This window comes from Monodelphis domestica, chromosome 1 (assembly GCF_027887165.1).
Source record: "Monodelphis domestica isolate mMonDom1 chromosome 1, mMonDom1.pri, whole genome shotgun sequence".
Taxonomy (NCBI): Eukaryota; Metazoa; Chordata; class Mammalia; order Didelphimorphia; family Didelphidae; genus Monodelphis; species Monodelphis domestica.
Genome location: NC_077227.1, coordinates 295,317,185 through 295,334,925, shown reverse-complemented (window position 1 = coordinate 295,334,925; position 17,741 = coordinate 295,317,185). Strand labels below are relative to the sequence as shown.

Below are 17,741 nucleotides of genomic sequence, written 5' to 3'. Positions count from 1 at the left end.
AAATTAGCGTTATGACTTTCTAGGATTCATATATAATCATCATGTATAATAGATTTGTGCTTGGCATCTTGATATGACTAATTGGTAGGTTAATTTTCTATTTTTACTTATACTTAACTCCCTGGACTTCTGAAATTTTGCACTTGCTTATCTATTTTATTATTTTTATTTTTGCACAATTTAAAGTATAATATAAATGCAGATACATCCAATTAAAAAATAAGCTTCTTCAAGACAATCACCAAATCACAGTGTAGCCTACTGAAGAAGAAACAAGACTATGTTCAGGAAGCTGTGTTTCTACACCACTTTTAATTTGGTTAATATTTCCTACACATAGACAAATAAGCTTATCCTTAGCAGAATGATTCAAAATACAGAATGAAATTTTAGTTTGTCCTAGATAGTGTGGAAAGGAAACAAGACTGACAGTTGGTGGGGGAAGGGCCAACTGGGAGTGGCAGTTGAGTCTTGTGACTAGTACTTCCTTCCTGCTGGGTGGGTCTTCCTTCCTGGTGTTGGAGGAGGGAGGAGCTTATTCAGCCCAGTCTGGAGTGGCTTGCCTCTTTTTGGTTCAGCCCCAATATTCAGGCCCAATCACTCCTGAAAGTTAGAACTATTCTTTTTTGCTTTCTGTCTACTGCTAAGATTCTGAATTAGACAAAGCGAGGACTGATATAGAGTAGGCGGGAGTGGGAGAAACCCGCCACCAGCCTATGAGGCCTGGCCTCAGCTCTGAAGCTGAGGAAAAAGCGCCAATCCCAACTGGTTATTAAACTTTATATTATTTGAATTTGCAGTCAGATACGTGGACTATCTTTTCTGTGCATACAGGGAGCTGAACATCAGTTCCGTCATTCAATGACAAACAGTCCTTATCGAACCCCTGCTGCTTCCTCTCGGCAGGGGGCATCCCTCTCCTTTGCCTCACAGAGCAATATCCCCTCTCTCCCCTCAACTCTTCCATACCCTACTACAGACCTCCCATTATCCCTTGGTTTTTCATATCCTCCCCATCTCTCCCAATAAACATAACAATAGACTATTCTTCTCTATTTCAGAAGCAACATGAAAAATTAATTGAGCCATTGATTTTGGTTATATTTTCAATTTTCTCACAGCTATGCCTTAAAAAAACTGGGCCATGCCATATAAATTAAGATAAGATGGGAAGATCAAGTAAAAATCTTATGCAAAGATGGAAAAATACTTCTTACACTAAATTACCTTAGGATCTAGGTATTTGGTACTTACAATGCATCTGTTACCGTAAGATAGGGATCATCTAATGGACAGATAACTTGGGTGGATAAGATTCTATTATGAATCTCCTCTTGTCTTGTAGGACATCTCGTAGGAGATTTCTATCATTTTGTTCCTTTATTTGGCTTTGAAATTAAATGACTTCCTATGTTATCTTTGCTACAGATGCTCCATTATGAAAAACAGCTAGATGAAACCAAATCCAACTGTGAAAAAGAACAAGAAAATGTTAAACAAAAGTATAAGAATGAGATACATGTCTTGGAAAAAGAAATAAGTGGCCTTAAAAGTGAAATTGAAGAACTACAGAAACAGACAGTTGTTCTGAAGAAAGAACAACAACAAGCAGACTATAGATGTATGAAGGAAAAAAATGAATTACAGGTGAAGTTTAATGAAGAAAAGGCTCATCTTCAGGAGAAGTTGAAGTTAGAACATGAAGTGCTTCTCAAGAATAAGCTAGAACAGGTAAAGGAAAGCTTTAACCAAGAAAGAGAGACACTCATTCAAAATGGTACTTGGGCTGAAGAGAAATTAAGAGATTTAGTTAAGGCAAAGGAGGAAGAGAAATATAAACTGGAAGAATTTTACCAGGAAAAGCTGAAAAGCCTACTGGAAAAACATAATCTTGAGAAAGAAGAACTGCAAAGAATACTTCTAGAAAAACATCAAAACAATCTCCAAGAGGAAAGGTAAGATACCAAAGATAAGTGGAAAAACAATCAAATGAGATTGCTCTGCTTGACATAAAAATACTCAAACAATTCAGTAAATACATTAGTATTTTAATAGAGATTATAGGAAATGTTCTATTTTTTTTTTACAACCAGTTTTGGTATTGTATAGACACAGTCCTAGTTTTTCATTATTAAGATTGCTAATATAAGTGGAGATTAATTGTTTGTTTTGTTTTGGCAAGACTTGGTGGCATATACAACAAGCATTTATAATTATGTGAAATTGAGACTACCATAATTTTGACCTATTATTTTCAAGACTTTTTCAGTTTAGAAGTAGGTTTATAAAGGTTCTATAGGTAGGTCTGATATTAGTTTAGTACAAAGGGAGCTCTCAGTGGCTTGATTTAACGCTTCACTTTCACATTAGCTTTTACCAGTACTGTTTAGATGTACAAGTAGAGAAGCTCTTATACTGCATTTTTTCAGTGTATATTGATAACTTTATAACTTGAACTGTAAAACAACATTTGGATCATGTGCTTAATATGCTTCCTAAAATAAGACAACTAAACTAATACCTGAACATCTGTGTATAATCTGATTTTTGAAATCCATTAAAGAATTGTTCTTATTCAAGGTTAACAGAGTATATACTGCCCAACCAAGATGGGAATTATGTTAATGCACATTTGTATATTTAATGTTTAATATCATTTTAGGTTTTAAGTTCAAATTTTAAATGCCTTATCCCCATGGCATGCTATTCAGAATTATATTCTCATGGGGAAGAAGGCATTTTATTATGGAGTAAATAGTATTTAAAAACTATTGTGTCCCTTTAAACTAATTATCACAACTCATTCTGTAGTCAGATTCAAACTTTTTTTTACTGTTTTCCACATAAAAATTTAGTTAATTATTTTTAGAAAATATACAAAACTAAATATTTTCTTCACAGTATCTTCCTTATAGGGAGGAGGGTAAGGTTGGTGGGAAATGTTTCTATTTGTTTTCTGAATTGGCAGCAGTTTCAGTAATGCTGTCTATTAACCACATTTAGGAATAAAATGGAAATTGAGTATAATAGAAGAAACTCTCAGATAGAAGCCCATTTTCTGAGTGAATGCCAAAAAGTCAGAAGCAAACATGAAGAAACCCTAAGTGACCTAAAAGATGTCTACCAGCAAGAGCTGAAGGACTTGATGGAAAAGCAATGTGAGGAAAAATCTAAATGGGAATTTGAAAAAGATGAACTCACCCAGGAGTATGCTGAAGCACAAGAACAACTTAAAGAAATGCTGAAGCACAAGAAGGCAAATTTTCTTGTTCTGACAAGAGAGCAAGTGATGCTCGAGAAAAAATATAAAGATCATTTAATCAGCTTAGTAGCTGAGAAACAACAGGTGCAAAAAGACCTAGAGGAACTAAGGGATATGCCTAAAAGCCAACAAATCCAATTGTCCAAAGAAATTGAACTCAGGAACAGTCATGAAAAAGAATTTAAAGAAAGAGAGCATTTCATGTCTCAGATAGTTGATAAAGGGAAGCTAGACAGGCAGAAATTTGAAGAGCAAGAGATTAAATGTGAATATGAAAAGGAATATATGGATTCCCAATTTCTGACTGTGGAGGACTTCAACAAAATACCTTGTGAGAAAGCAGACAGAAACAGCTTAGAAATTTCTAGACTTCAGGATAAGATAAAGGAATCGCAGCATGGAATTCTTTTATTTACGAAGCCTCAGAATAACTGCCAAGTAGCACCAAGTGAAAATGCAGAGTTGGCTAGTGAGATGTCACTGCTTCAGCAAGGTACACAACTTTTGGAAGAAAATGGTGATATTCTTATAAACCTGCAAAGAGCCCATGAGAGAGCAGTAAAGGAAAATGTCCAAATGGCTGCTGAAATCATCAGATTACATCAAAGACTACAAAAATTAGATCCAAAGTCAGTAACATTTGCTTCTTTAGAGGAATCAGATTTTAACTTATTCAGAACTTCAGTGGAACAAACAAAGACACTTGCCTCTCAAAACAGACGACCACAAGTAGAAGACATTATTAACTATATTCTAAGTGAATCGCCTAATGACAATGTTCAAGAAGTAGAAAGGATACAAATAAGCTCTCTTCAGACACTGGAAACTAAAATACAGGAGTCTTTAGGATCATTAGATCATTTTTCTGAGTTTGAAAATAGTGAAGTAATAAGTACTGAGAACTGGAACCTAAAGAACAATTTTCCTTTTCTCCAGGAAATTTTGAAGGGCTTTCACACAGAGTGTGATCAAGTCTCTGAAAAGAAGCAAGATTTAATTTTTGATATTTCTATTCTAAAAAAGAAAGTAAAAGTTCTTGAGAATAATTCTGAGGCTAATACTAAGTATAAGATGTTATATGAAGATGCCAGTAGGGAAAATTACTGTCTTCAGGAAGAACTCAAAATGATGGAAGCACAGTATGATAAAGTAATGGAAAATAGCAGAGAGCTCACATTAGAAGTTTTCAATTTACAGAGTGAGCTGAAGAAAGCTGAGACAGTAACTGAAGCATTCCTCATGATTAAACAAAGTTATGATGAAGTTAAAATTGAAAATGAAGACCTAAAGACTCTAGTTTTGAGACTTGAAGAAAAGATTGAAAAACTACAGGGGAAAGCAGTGGAACAATGTGAGTGTTTCTTATTAAATGAAGTTGGTACCCCAAAACTGAAAACTGAAAAAAAAATATTAGAACAAAAGAAAAGGTTGTTACAGTTTGGTAAAAAATTTATGACTGTAAAGTCTGTTTTAAAAAAACAAAATCAAGAAAATGTGTCATGTAGGGAGGAAGACACATTGCTCCCAGTAAAAACAATGGTATATGAAGATTTCTGGCTTCAGGAAAAGATGAATCTTGAAGAAAAGTCAACTGAACAAAACCAACTTAAAAAACTTGAGGAAAATCCTATACTCTCAGACCTTCAAGGGAAATATCACTATGATGACACACGAAAAGAAGAATTAGAATTGGAGAAAAACAAGTTACAAGAGCTGACCAGAAAATTAAGAGAGAAAGTAACCAATTTAGTTAAACAGAAACATGTAGATTGTCATGGGGGAAAAGAGGAGGAGCTAAAGTCAATGATGTATGACTTACAAAGCACATGCAGTGAGATGCAGCACAAAGTTGAACTACTGAGGTAATGTATACCTATAAATTATTATGGAATCTGACTACAACTTCTCTAACTTTGGCTACTTATTCTTAGAGAAACTAATCTGTTGTATTTTCAAGAAGGCAGAGTAATAATGTTCATTTCTACTTCTATTTATGCATTAACACATAGAGTAACCTTTCCTAGAAAAAAAAAAAAAAACCTCTTAATTCCAGTTCCTTTTCAGTAAGCAAATTATTCTAATATGAGATGTGAAAATGCATAACTTGTATTTTTTCTATTTAATTATATGCATCAAAACAGGTACATCACACTAAAACAAAATAGCACATGATCACAAATAACACTGTCAGGCACTATTTGGGTATAAGAATTCTTGTTAAGCATGTTACACTTGTTTCATTTAATGAAACATCTCCTATAATAGCTTTTATATATAATTAAGTCATAGCAAATAATATGTCTTGCACTGATATAGGAAAAATACATTCTTCTTGTTTCTTAATTTTGTGATCATTTTGCTTTCAATTTAAGCTTGATTTTTTTTAAAGTGCACATTAGGAAGTGTTCCCTTTTATCAAAGAAATATTAACCTTAGTTGGGATGATTGTCAGTATTTAGAAGTACTTAGAAGTACAGATGCCTATGCATTTATGAGAGAATAAATATAAGTGTAAAACTGAATTGAATCATGACCCATCTAAAGCACAAGGAATAAAGCTTCGTGTTAACTGTCTTAGAAATTGTTTTCCTTTAAATTGTTTTGAGAGTCTTTACTATAAATGGATCACAGACTAATTCTGAAGGTAATATTTCCTCTTCTCTTCACTTGCCATTATATTGCTAGATATTCTTATTCTCATCTCTCTGTTTCTGTCTATCTGTCTCTCTGTTATATACACACATATTGAATTAACTTTGAGATTTTGACATATTACTAACATTTCTGTAACAGGTCATCTTGTATGTCTTTATACTTTATAGTTAAAACAAACACAGGTTACTTATATGTTTTGAAGGGAAGAGAGGGATTTAAATGTTCAAAAGTCAAGCTGAAAGGGTCATATTAGTCAGTGGCAAAACTTTAGTTGACATTTTAACCCAATGTTTCAATTTTTCTCAGTCAATTGTTTCTCATGGATTTTCTATGGTTTGGTTCCATTGCTTCCTAATAAAGCCATTATTAGTGTCAAATTTATTTTCAGTTGGACTCCGAATTTTTAATTGGATGGTCGCCGGGAATTTAATTTCTAAATCCCAAAATGAATTACTAAAGTAGAATTTATGGTAGTTTATTTACAATAGAGGGAAGATATTAAGGAAGAAAAAGAGAGAGAGAAAAAGAGAGAGAGGGAGAGAGAGAGAGAGGGAGAGAGAGAGAGAGGGAGAGAGAGAGAGAGAGGGAGAGAGGGGCAGGCCTATCTATCTAAAAATAGGCCTGGGATTACAATTTTATCTTCACTATTAAGGAAAATCTAAGTACCTTCATTGTTACAATCAGGAGATAGTCAAATCCAGTCTTCACATTAGCAACCTATTGCCAAATATAAAATAATGCAAATTTGTCTTTTAAATAACTTCTGGATAGTCACCTTTTGGGAATTCTCTAAAAATGCTTTCTAAAATTTATTGGTAATTGCCTTATTTTTATTTTATTTTTATCTCTGAACTTTAGACAGGAGTCTGAAAGGTTTCAAGAAGAAAACTCTATTTTAAGGAATGAAATTACCACTTTAAATGAAGAAGGTAGCATTTCTTACCTAAAATTAAGGGAAATAAGGGGATCTCAAGAAGAAATATGGTAAGCATATAAGTATTTTTTATATAATTATACTTACTGATATTTAAGGAATTATTACTGAAGCTTACTTTAATTTTAAAAAATCAAGTTTAAATTATCTTTCCATTGCTGCTTTAGGAAAAAAATAGAGACTGTAAGAAAGGAAAAAAATACTATAAAGAAGATGGTTGGAAACTTTAAAAAGCAGGTAAATTAATTTTTAATATTCTCCAATTTCAATTTTTCTTGACTTAGAAAATATATCTTTCTGTTAGAAATCATCACATTAAAGTAGCCCCATTATATGAAAACTAATACTATTTTTCTTGAATTCATATATGACAGTGGAGTTTAAAATTAGAGGATAATGTGATAAGGGCTGTGGAAAGTAAAATTGAAGCAAGTTTTGGACATCAGTTGGAATGTTAGAGAGAAGATATTGACAAGAATGACAGTTGGGGGGGAGGGGAACTTAGAGAGGGACAATTGGTCTCCTGAGACTCTTTTGCGTGGCCCTTGGACTGCATGGAGCGCTCTCTGCCTGTCTCGGGATAGAAGTACTTCTATTCCTGATTTTCTCAACTGTGTGCTCTATCTGGATTCCTGTGATCGAGTCATCAAACAAAAGGATTTAAGGGGAGTGGTTTGAACTGTAAGGCTGGTCTTTAGGGGTGATAGCCCGAAGAGACAGACCCAACCAGCTCTGAAGGTCAGAACCTTTTCTTCCTCTTGCTGTCTACTGCTAAAGACTTTGAACTTAAGAAAACTAACATAGATTAGCTTAGACAGGAATAAAGAAACCCTTCACCAGTCTGCAAAGCCTGGCCTCAGCTCAAAAGCTGAGAGAGACTCAAACACAATCTAGGGAAATCCCAATTCCCTCTTCTCTGATACCTCCCCAATCCAAACTTGTTATTAAAATTCGTCTTTATTTAAATAAACCACAGTCAGATAAGAGGACTCTCATTTCATGGGACATAGAAGGAGCTGAACCTAAGGACAGCCATTCAACCATAAAGGGTCCTTATCTAACTCCTCCTGGGCTACCTTGGTCTAGAGGGAGACTTGTCCCTCAGGGGGTCCATGCTTACCTGCCTTGGGGTATCTTCCACATCAATCAATAGAGAAGACATCCCCTCAGGCTATCATAGTTGGTCCATTTCTTGGGAATCCCAATTTTCAAAGATAACCTCTAAGCAGGGGTATCTCCCTCCTTTTTCCTCACCAGCAGCCATATTCCTTCTCTCCCTTCAACCCCTCCATTCCCTATTACAAAACCTTCATTATCCCCTGTATCCTCTACAATTCCCTCTGAATATTACAGGACTCTTGCATATGTATCCTATATTTTCTTATGTTCTGGTCAGGCCCTAAAATATCATCAGCATTGGATAGACAATGAACCTTTAAGAATAATGAAAACTTGACACTGGAGAGCCTCATTATATAATAGAGAAAAGCTTATCATTTCAAATTGTTCACCTTTTGTCTAAAAGCAGATTTTGTCTAAAAGCCCAGTAAATACATGCTGCAAAGTCAATTGTGTGCCATTACCCAGAATTAAAATTTAATGATAGAGAGTATATAGAAAACCCTTAGTTCGTGATTATCATGTCTAGCTGTAGTGGAAAAGATCTTTGAGAAACTATACATAGAACACTAGTGGTATAGGGATCAGAAAGATCTAAGTTCCTATATCTAGTCTTCAGGAGAAATGGACTTAATACCTTCAAAAATCTTAATTTCCATTTTAACTAGGTATTAGAATTAAAAGCCAAAAATCAGCACTTGGTTTTGGAAAATGCAGAACTTATCCAAAAGAACACCCAAAATGAAGCAGACCTTCAGTATCTTCAGCAACATTTAGCACAAATCCTGTGTCAGAAAGAAAAAGAGATAGGAAATTGTACATTGGAAGTATGGGAAAAAGAAAATACAAAGCTGAAAGAGGAATTAGACAATTACACAGCAAAGGTAAGATCTATGGTAACTATAAGATTTTTAATTGCAGTTCATTCTTGAAAGAGAGTTTCAACTTTTTCTATCTAAGTAAATAGAATACGCATATTCTATTTAGTGACTATAGTCAGGGTCTTTTTTGGTTATTTGCTTTGTTTTCCAACTTATTTCTTGACTTCTACTTTATTTTAAGATTGAGGTCCTAGAGGAAAAGAGAACTCTCCCAAGCAACAGGTTTTTTTTTATGCTGCTATTTTCAAAACTAGCTCTGGGGTTTCTTCAAGCTCTTAATTCTTTTAAGGAGAGCGAATAATTAAGTTATATCTCCTTAGTTAAGGAGAGATATGGTCACTGCTTTCCTGGCATGTGCTCTGATCTGTGAGTGGCCATAAGCACTCTTTTCTATGACATGTTCTCCAATCCTACGAGTTGTCTATGACCTGGAACTGTGTAGAGGCAATGCAATAGAGTCCTGCTCCCAATGCCATCAAAGGGGCCCCTCTACTCTTCCTCTGACCAGTTATCTGGCCCCCTTTTATCTGTGGATTCCAGAAGCCACCACTGGCAATTCAGTTACCACCCCTTCCACCCAACCCCAGGACTTGCCAGGTCAGTTGTTTGTTTGTTTTAATAAAATACTCTATATTTTCTATTTTTCCTATCTTTTGATTTTGTTCTAATATTTCTTGATGTCTTTTAGATTACTGGTTTCTATTTGTTCTGTTCTAATTTTCCTAGAATTTTTTACCTGGGTAAGGTTTTTACCTCCTGTGCTAAGGTGGTTAGTTCCTTTCCACTTCTCTCTTTCATGATTCTCATTTCTTTTCCAATTTATTCTTCTGGCACTTTAACCTGTAAAAATATATTTTTTTTTAAATTTTAAACTCTTGTCATGATCTTGCTTTAATTATATCTAAAAACATCATTCTGCAAATTGAAGTCAACTCTAAAACTCATCTATTCAATCACTCCTGCCCTAGGATCCTTCCCCTCTTATTAGATAGGATTGGGTTTGGACACTGAAGAGTCCAACCTAGTTCTCTCCTAGTTTTCCCAGTTCTCTACTTGTAGTGCTCTGCAAAGCATACTTTTCAACAGACTCTATCCCTAGTGTGCACAGACCTCTCTGTCTACCTCCCTACCTCCCAGGACTGGAAAAATGATTCACTGTTACTTTTTTTGGATTCCCACATCAGGATTTTAACAGAACAAATTAGTTAAAATTCAGAAATTAATAGGTTTTTACATGCCCATTGGAATTTAACATCAGGTTTATCTAATCTAGTGTTTTCTCACATTCAGACTGAAAACAGCTTACACGTTTGCATTATGCTCATATCTTCCATTGACCATTTGCTCTGATTATAGAAATTTGTCATTAAAGAAAAAAAGCAAGGACAACACCAAAACTGGTTTTCCAGGCATAAGCCTTATAAAGGCACAGAATGATTCATCAGATGTTTAGGATCTCACTTCTGAGTAACTTGTGGCTTTTTTTTTTTTTATGGCAGATTACTGACTTAATGATGCATGAGACACCTGAATTTAAAACTCAAAATAATATTAGTTGGAGTCCTAAAAACTTTTACCTCCAATGCCAAGTTTCACTAATCATAACTTAAGTGCTGAATACAATTAAGATTACTCTCATAGAGTTTAGCAGGGCTCACACACATCTAAAATATTTCACTTAGTTTTCTTCTCTTCTTCTTAATCATAAATTTATCCTTACATCAAAACCAATAATTAAAAAATAATTCGTATATTATAAACAGACTTGCACATTCTTTATTATCCAATTGTGTCATTTAGAAATTCCACAACCCAAGTTAGCTCTTTTTCACAGGACTGGTGACCTTGTTCATAGCTACCAAATTGAAAACTTATAGATAAAGGAAAATCTGCAAACATTTTTCCTTTTAGCTTTTTCTATGTGGGAATTACCAGTTTTTCTCCTTTTCTAATATTTTTTCCAGTCCTTACCAAGTTTCACTCCATAGGATTTTCCCATACTATTACAATTCATCTATGGGGGTTAAGTCTGGGGCCAGATTTGAACCCTGGACCTCCTTTTAGGTCTGGCTCTCAGTTCACTTAGCCACTTAACCACCTCCTCAACTAATATTTTTAAATATATACCAGACCAAAGAACCTGATCAATCTTTTACAATATAACTCGGATTTACTTCTTGTGCCTAAAATGATGGTTTGGAAAATTCCATGGTAGACATGGTCAAAAGATCAAAAGAATAAGATTTCAATCCTAGTTCTGCTACGACATTTTATAATCAGAGTTGCCATTTCTTCAACAGTGACATGAAACTAATAACACTTCCCTAAATGCCCTCATAAAGTTGTACAAATCAAATCAAAATGTGCTAATACTTGTGAAATCTACTTGTAACCTATAGAATGCTCTGTGTGTGTTATGTGTATAAAGTATTATCATGCTTTGTTTATATATAAAGGTTAAAAATGGTATGTTGTTTGATTCATGTTTGTTGTAGTGCTTCACAAACTTAAGAATAGACTTAGCATGTTTTCTTTCACTAGAATGAATCACATTATCATTTAAAATTGTTCTTTTACAGTCATCTGATTTAGTGTGTTCTCTGGAGGCAGAATTGTCTAAAATAAAGATTGAAAGTCATGCTTTGGAACAGGAAAATTTCTTCCTCAAAGATGAACTGGAGCGAATAAAACAAGTAAGGCAGCTTTCCATGCAAATGATTTCATAAAACATTTGTATGCCTTCTCTTTTTTTTCCCTTTTCTTTTTTTTGCAATGGCTACCACTGAACAGTCTGGCTTGTGACTCAGATTTTAAGTCAGAAAAGGTAAAGATGTAAGGAAGTAAAAAAAAATTATAAATACTACAAGTGTTTATTCTGGGTTTATCAAGTTTTACCTTTTTTCATCCATGAGAGTACTCATAAGTCAGTTACTAAAGACCAAAAAATATGTACTTCAGTGATTATGGATAAGGGATAGAAACTAGACCTGTGATTTCATTGAGGGCATTCCCAAGCACTAGAACTATATCTAGTAATGAAGATTGGCAGCTTCTCTGTTTATTCTTAGAAGGTAGCATAGTTTTGAGAGGTTAAGTGATCTACCCAGTGTCATAAGGTGTAATTTGAATTCAGATCATTCTGGCTTCAGTACTGGCAATCTAATATGCTGTTACTGCTCTTCACTGTAGTGAAACACAAACATGCAGAAATAGCATTAACTGGTCATTAATTAAATTAGAGTTTACAACAGACATGAGAAAACTAAAAGGTACTTTTAGTGAAGCAAGCAACCCAAATAGAAAGTTTACATTCTTTCCTTCCTAGAGTGCCATTTTTATTCAGTGGATGTGGTGAAGCATGGTGCTGTTCACTCTCCACCTCCAAATATTTCTTATTCTATCAAGGATATTGGATTTAGTTTAAAACTGGAATTGGTTTTGTGTGGTACAACTACCACTAAATCTAAATATGAGAAGGAAATCTTTGAGGTTTTGTTGTTGTTGTTTTTTTAATGTTAGAATATTGAGAAAAAACAGAAATGGTAGAAGAAATGCTAATTGTAGGTGTTATGGTCAAAAGATGCACCATAATGCTTTTCCATCAAATATTTCAACTGTTGGAGGATATGTCTTGATTTCAGGGAGGGGAGGAAGCATACCAATTAATAAGTTGATTTGGGCATATGTCAACATACTCCAAATATATATAAGAGTTTAAATTTGGGTTTTATGCTAAATATGTGAATTCTAAAGTAATACTGTGGTTGCCAATTTAAAAAAATATTATAGCTTAAGTCAAAATGACTTTTAGCAGTTTTATTTACAAAGAGATGGAAAGAGTGAAAATGGAAAAATGTAGATAAAGAGACAGATTCTAATAAGCCACCAGTGAAGTGAGGCTCAGCCCTGCAGGGGCTTCCCCACGACCCTTGTCCCCATGTGGCTTTCCCTGTAATCCTCAGCCAGAAGTCATGATGGTGTCTTCAGCCAGAGTTCCACTCACCCAGCAAGCTGACGCAGGATCCAGGGAAAAGATCTCCTCCAAGCCAAGTCAGGAATCTCTGGAAGAAATCTCTCCAAATGCTAGGAAGTGAATGAATGCTAGACCATGTTGGTCTCTTTTTATACCCCTTTTTTCCATGTCACTTCCTGTCATTTCCTATCACTCCTCCTACGTCACGGAAACCAATGGCAGTCTTTCAATTTGCCTAGCCCCGGGGGGCGGGGCAGTGGCCTTTGGAGTTGTCACTTACTCTACTAAGTGACTTGTGAACTCTCATACTTAATGGTAAGTAGGAGTACTTTAGGTTCTTGATTTGATTAGCTAAAAATAGACAAGGGGGTAGTTAATCCTATCTTCACACATATACATAGTCAGAAAATGTTTTTGGCTTGATCTTATAATGAAAACTGCTGTTTGAATCATACAATGATACTGGGCCATAATTATCTACTTTGCTAGTGGCTTATTATTATTATTATCATGTAGAAGCAACTTATGTTCCATTTAAAGGAAATGTATTTCACTAGATGCCTAAAGAAATGAAAATTTTTTTCACTTTTATCATTTAAATTCTTAAATGGTTAACTTCCTATAATTATAATCGGTTATAATTACTTCCAAAGACTAATTAACAATAAAATCATCACCAGCAACATGGGATGATATACAATATAATAATATACCCCAGGAAGAAGGTTTTGATTGTTAATTCTTCTTACACAGGTTAACTCAAAACATACGTAGCTACCTAAGTTTTTAGTAAATTTTAAAATGGAAAACACTGACATCAATGCAAAAATCCCAACATTATTAACTCATAAAAGTCAAGGGAGCAGGAAACAATTAGGAAAATGAAAGGTTTTTAAAAAAATCTTTTCTGGCCCTAAAGCAAAAGATTGTTAATGGTATTAGGGAAAGAATAGCACAGATAATATGTAAATTGGACACTTGTAGAGGATTTGTATGGTCTTACATTTTTTCCCTGCAGCTTTAGGTCCAAAATCCCAGCTTCTCACCTCTGTCAGAATAACAAAACTCAATTCTTTCTTCAATTTTAATGCTGCCCACATTCCCCCAGTGCTTGTATGTAACATAATGACTACTATATCTTCACTATTCAATAATTGAATGAATGATTGAATTGACCTTCCTAATACCTAACCAAGTGATGATGAACCTTTTAGAAACAAAGTGCCAGTTCCCACCCCCACCCCACCCTCAAGACAAATTGGTATGCCCTTCCCCCTACAATGAACTCATGCCACATCCCACCCCCCCCACCCCCGCCTTTAAAACCTAAATGGAGGAGTTTATAATTTATCTTAGAAGCAATAGGGGAACACTTGGAATTATTGAGAGGAGGAGTGACATGACACTATAAAAAATCTCTTTGGAAGGAATGAGAAGGACAGACTAGAGTGGTGAAGAATCTGAAGTCAGGAATATCAATTAGGAGGTCATTGTAATAATTAAGGCAAGAAATAATGAAGATCTCTCAAATTTTGCTTTGTTCATAAAGCCCTCTTTGATCCTTCCCTATAGATCAAGATGATCTCTCTCTCCCCTTAACTCTTAAAACTTTTTACATTTTATACTTTTGTACATTTAATTATAAACTTATTGAAAGTTAAAACCATGTTTTATCTTATCAGTTCAAGTGCCTTGAATATGATATGTGATCAATAAATATTTGTTTAATTGGTTGTGATTTTGAATCTATTTATAGATTAAAGTTGATAACCCTACCAGACAGTTGAACAATTTTTATACTGCCCTGCTCCACATGTTCAACAGATAATCTTCATTTAAAATATTTAATACTATCTAATTATCCAATGATAACCTCATACTCTACAAAGGATTATTTCTAATCTTCAGATGCAAAATCCATTTCTAACAACAGTATGAACAGATCAATGGGTGATGACTGAATCACATTACAATATTAGTAAATATCTTAATAGAAATCTTAGAATGGCTAAAAGGCCTCAGTCATGACGTTCACAATCACTGATAAACCATTGGCTAATTTGATTTTAAAAAGGAAAGAAGAAAATCAAATCACTAGTATCCAAAATGAAAAGAATGAATTCACCACCAATAAAAAGGAAATTAAAGTAATTACTAGGAATGATTTTACCTACTTATGAAACACTAAATTTAATAATATAAGCAAAATGGATATTTACAAAAATATAAACTGCTTAGATTAACAAAAGAGAAAATACAATATTTAAACAATCACTTTAGAAAAAGAAATTGAATAAGTCATCAATAAAGTCCACAAGATAAAAAATACTCAAGGAGATATGGATTCACAAGTGTATTCTATCAAATATTTAAAAAACAATGAATACCGATACTATATAAACTACTTGGAAAAATGGGTAAAGAAGGATTCCTACTAAATTCCTTTTATGATGCAAATATGATTCTGATAGCCTAAACCAGGAAGAGCAAAAAGAGAGAAAGGAAACTATAGCCCAATTTCCCTAAAACATTTATGTGAAAATTTTGTGATCTGAGAAAGATGCATTTATTATTTCTGCTCTTTTGCACTTGTTTGCAATGTTTTTATGCCCTAATACATGGTCAATTTTTGTGAATGTACCATGTGCTGCAGAAAAGAAGGTATATTCCTTTTTGTCCCTATTTATTTTTCTCCACATGTCTACTAACTCTAATTTTTCTAAAATTTCATTTACTTCTCGTACCTCTTTCTTATTTATTTGTTTGGTTTGATTTATCTAGTTCGGATAGAGGAAGGTTCAGGTCTCCCACTACTATAGTTTTTCTATCTATTTCGTCCTTGAGTTCCTCTAGTTTCTCCTTTAGTAATTTGGATGCTATGCCATTTGGTGCATACATGTTGAGTACAGATATTTCCTCACTGTCTATACTACCTTTTAACGGGATGTAATTACCTTCCCTGGCTCTTCTAACTAGATTTATTTTTACTTTGGCTTTGTCGAATATCATGATTGCGACTCCTGCCTTCTTTTTATCAGTTGATGCCCAATAGATTTGGCTCCACCCTCTTACTTTCACCCTATGTGTATCTACCTTTCTCATATGTGTTTCTTGTAGACAGCGTATGGTAGGGTTTTGGACTCTAATCCACTTTGCTATTCTCTTGCGTTTTATGGGTAAGTTCATTCCATTCACATTGAGTTATGATTACTAGCTGTGTATTTCCCAGCATTTTGATTTCTGCTCCTGTTCCTGCCTTTTCTTCTTTCACTATTTCCTTCTACACCAATGTTTGCCTTTAAACAGTCTCCCTTGTTCCCACCCTTATTTTACTTCCCTTTCTACCCACCTCCCTTCTTATTCCACCCTCTTATTTTCCCTGTAGTCATTCTAAAATTAACCCTCCGCTCCCTCCCTCTCTTGTACTGCTTCCCTCCCCACCAGACCATTTGTTACCCTTCTACTCCCCTATAGGGTGCAAATCTATTCTCTTCCCCCAATGGATTGAATTGTTTTTCCCTCTTTGAGTCACTTTCAAAGCATGGAAAAGTTGAGTATTTACTGTCTCCGATCTCTTTACCCTTCCAGTGTATTGATGTTCTCCCCCCTCCCACCATGAGCTTCTTTATGACATATAAATTTACCCCCCATTTGTTTCTTTTCCCATTTCTTTTAATATTAACCTATTTTTAAGCTCTAGTTATATATATATGTGTATATATATATATATACATATATACATATATATACACATATACATATATGCATACTCATGCGTATGTATTTTTGCATGCATATATCTATATACCTATTTATGTATTGTCCTTTCATCCTATACAGTTTGTTGCTGTTCCCTCTAAGTATACTTCTTTTTGATGCCCAGGTAATAACAACAGTTTTTAAGAGTTACCAATGACCTCTTTTCTTATAGGGATACATATCATTTTAACTTATTGAGTCCCTTAAAATTTTTGTTTTCCTTTTTTCCCCTCTTTTTTAATTACCTTTTGACGATTCTCTTGAGTTCTGTGCTTGGACATCAAATTTTCTGTTCAGGTCTGATCTTTTCTTTACGAATTCTTGAAATTCTTCTATTTTGTTGAATGACCATACTTTCCCCTGTAAGAATATAGTCAGTTTTGCTGGGTAGTTGATTCTTGGTTGTAGACCTAGTTCCCTTGCTTTCTGGAATATCGTATTCCATGTCTTACTTTTTTTCAGTGTAGATGCAGCCAGATCCTGAGTTATCCTCACTGTGGTTCCTTGGTATCTGAATGACTTCTTCTTGGCAGCTTGTAATAATTTTTCTTTTGTCTGATAGTTCTTAAATTTGGCTATAACATTCCTGGGTGTTGTCAGTTGGGGATTAAGAATCTGTGGATTCTATCAATCTCCACTTTCCTCTTGTTCAAGGATTTCAGGGCAGTTTTCTTTAATAATTTCCTGTAACATAATGTCCAGGCTTTTTCTTTTGTCATGGTCTTCTGGTAGGCCAATAATTCTTAAATTATCTCTCCTTGAATGATTTTCTAAATCCTCTGTTTTGTGAATGAGATGCTTCATATTTTCCTCAATTTTTTCATTCTTTTGGTTTTGTTTTATAGTGTCTTGCTGCCTTGTGAGGTCACTTGATTCTAGTTGTTCTTAAAGACTGGATTTCATCCTTAGTTTTTTGTTAGTCTTTTCCTTTTGGTCAGATTTTCTTTGGAGGTCATCTTTCATCTTCTTCACCTCATCTTTCATCTGCTTTGCCTCATCTTTCATCTCCTTTGCCTCATTTTCCAGCTGGTTGATTTTGGCTTTCAAGACAATGTTTTCTTTTTCCAGATGACTTATCTTAGTTTTTAAGTTCTTTTCCCAATTGTCTTCAGCCTCTCTTAATTGTGTTTTGAATTGCATTTTGAATTATTCCAAAGC

At 34.3% G+C, this 17,741-nt stretch overlaps 1 protein-coding gene across 4 annotated transcripts in view; it reads left to right on the top strand.

The window, feature by feature from the left end:
* Window positions 1-17,741, top strand: part of NIN (ninein) — a 191,993-nt gene that overhangs the window by 136,760 nt on the left and 37,492 nt on the right. For 3 of the 4 annotated variants that reach the window (XM_056821103.1, XM_001363383.4, XM_056821105.1), the window contains 6 exons: window positions 1,429-1,955; window positions 3,004-5,124; window positions 6,776-6,901; window positions 7,019-7,088; window positions 8,639-8,854; window positions 11,431-11,544. In XM_056821103.1, the coding sequence (XP_056677081.1) occupies window positions 1,429-1,955; window positions 3,004-5,124; window positions 6,776-6,901; window positions 7,019-7,088; window positions 8,639-8,854; window positions 11,431-11,544 (3,174 nt within the window). The remainder of the gene's footprint in view (window positions 1-1,428; window positions 1,956-3,003; window positions 5,125-6,775; window positions 6,902-7,018; window positions 7,089-8,638; window positions 8,855-11,430; window positions 11,545-17,741) is intronic. The other variant, XM_007473222.2, reaches the window with a different exon arrangement.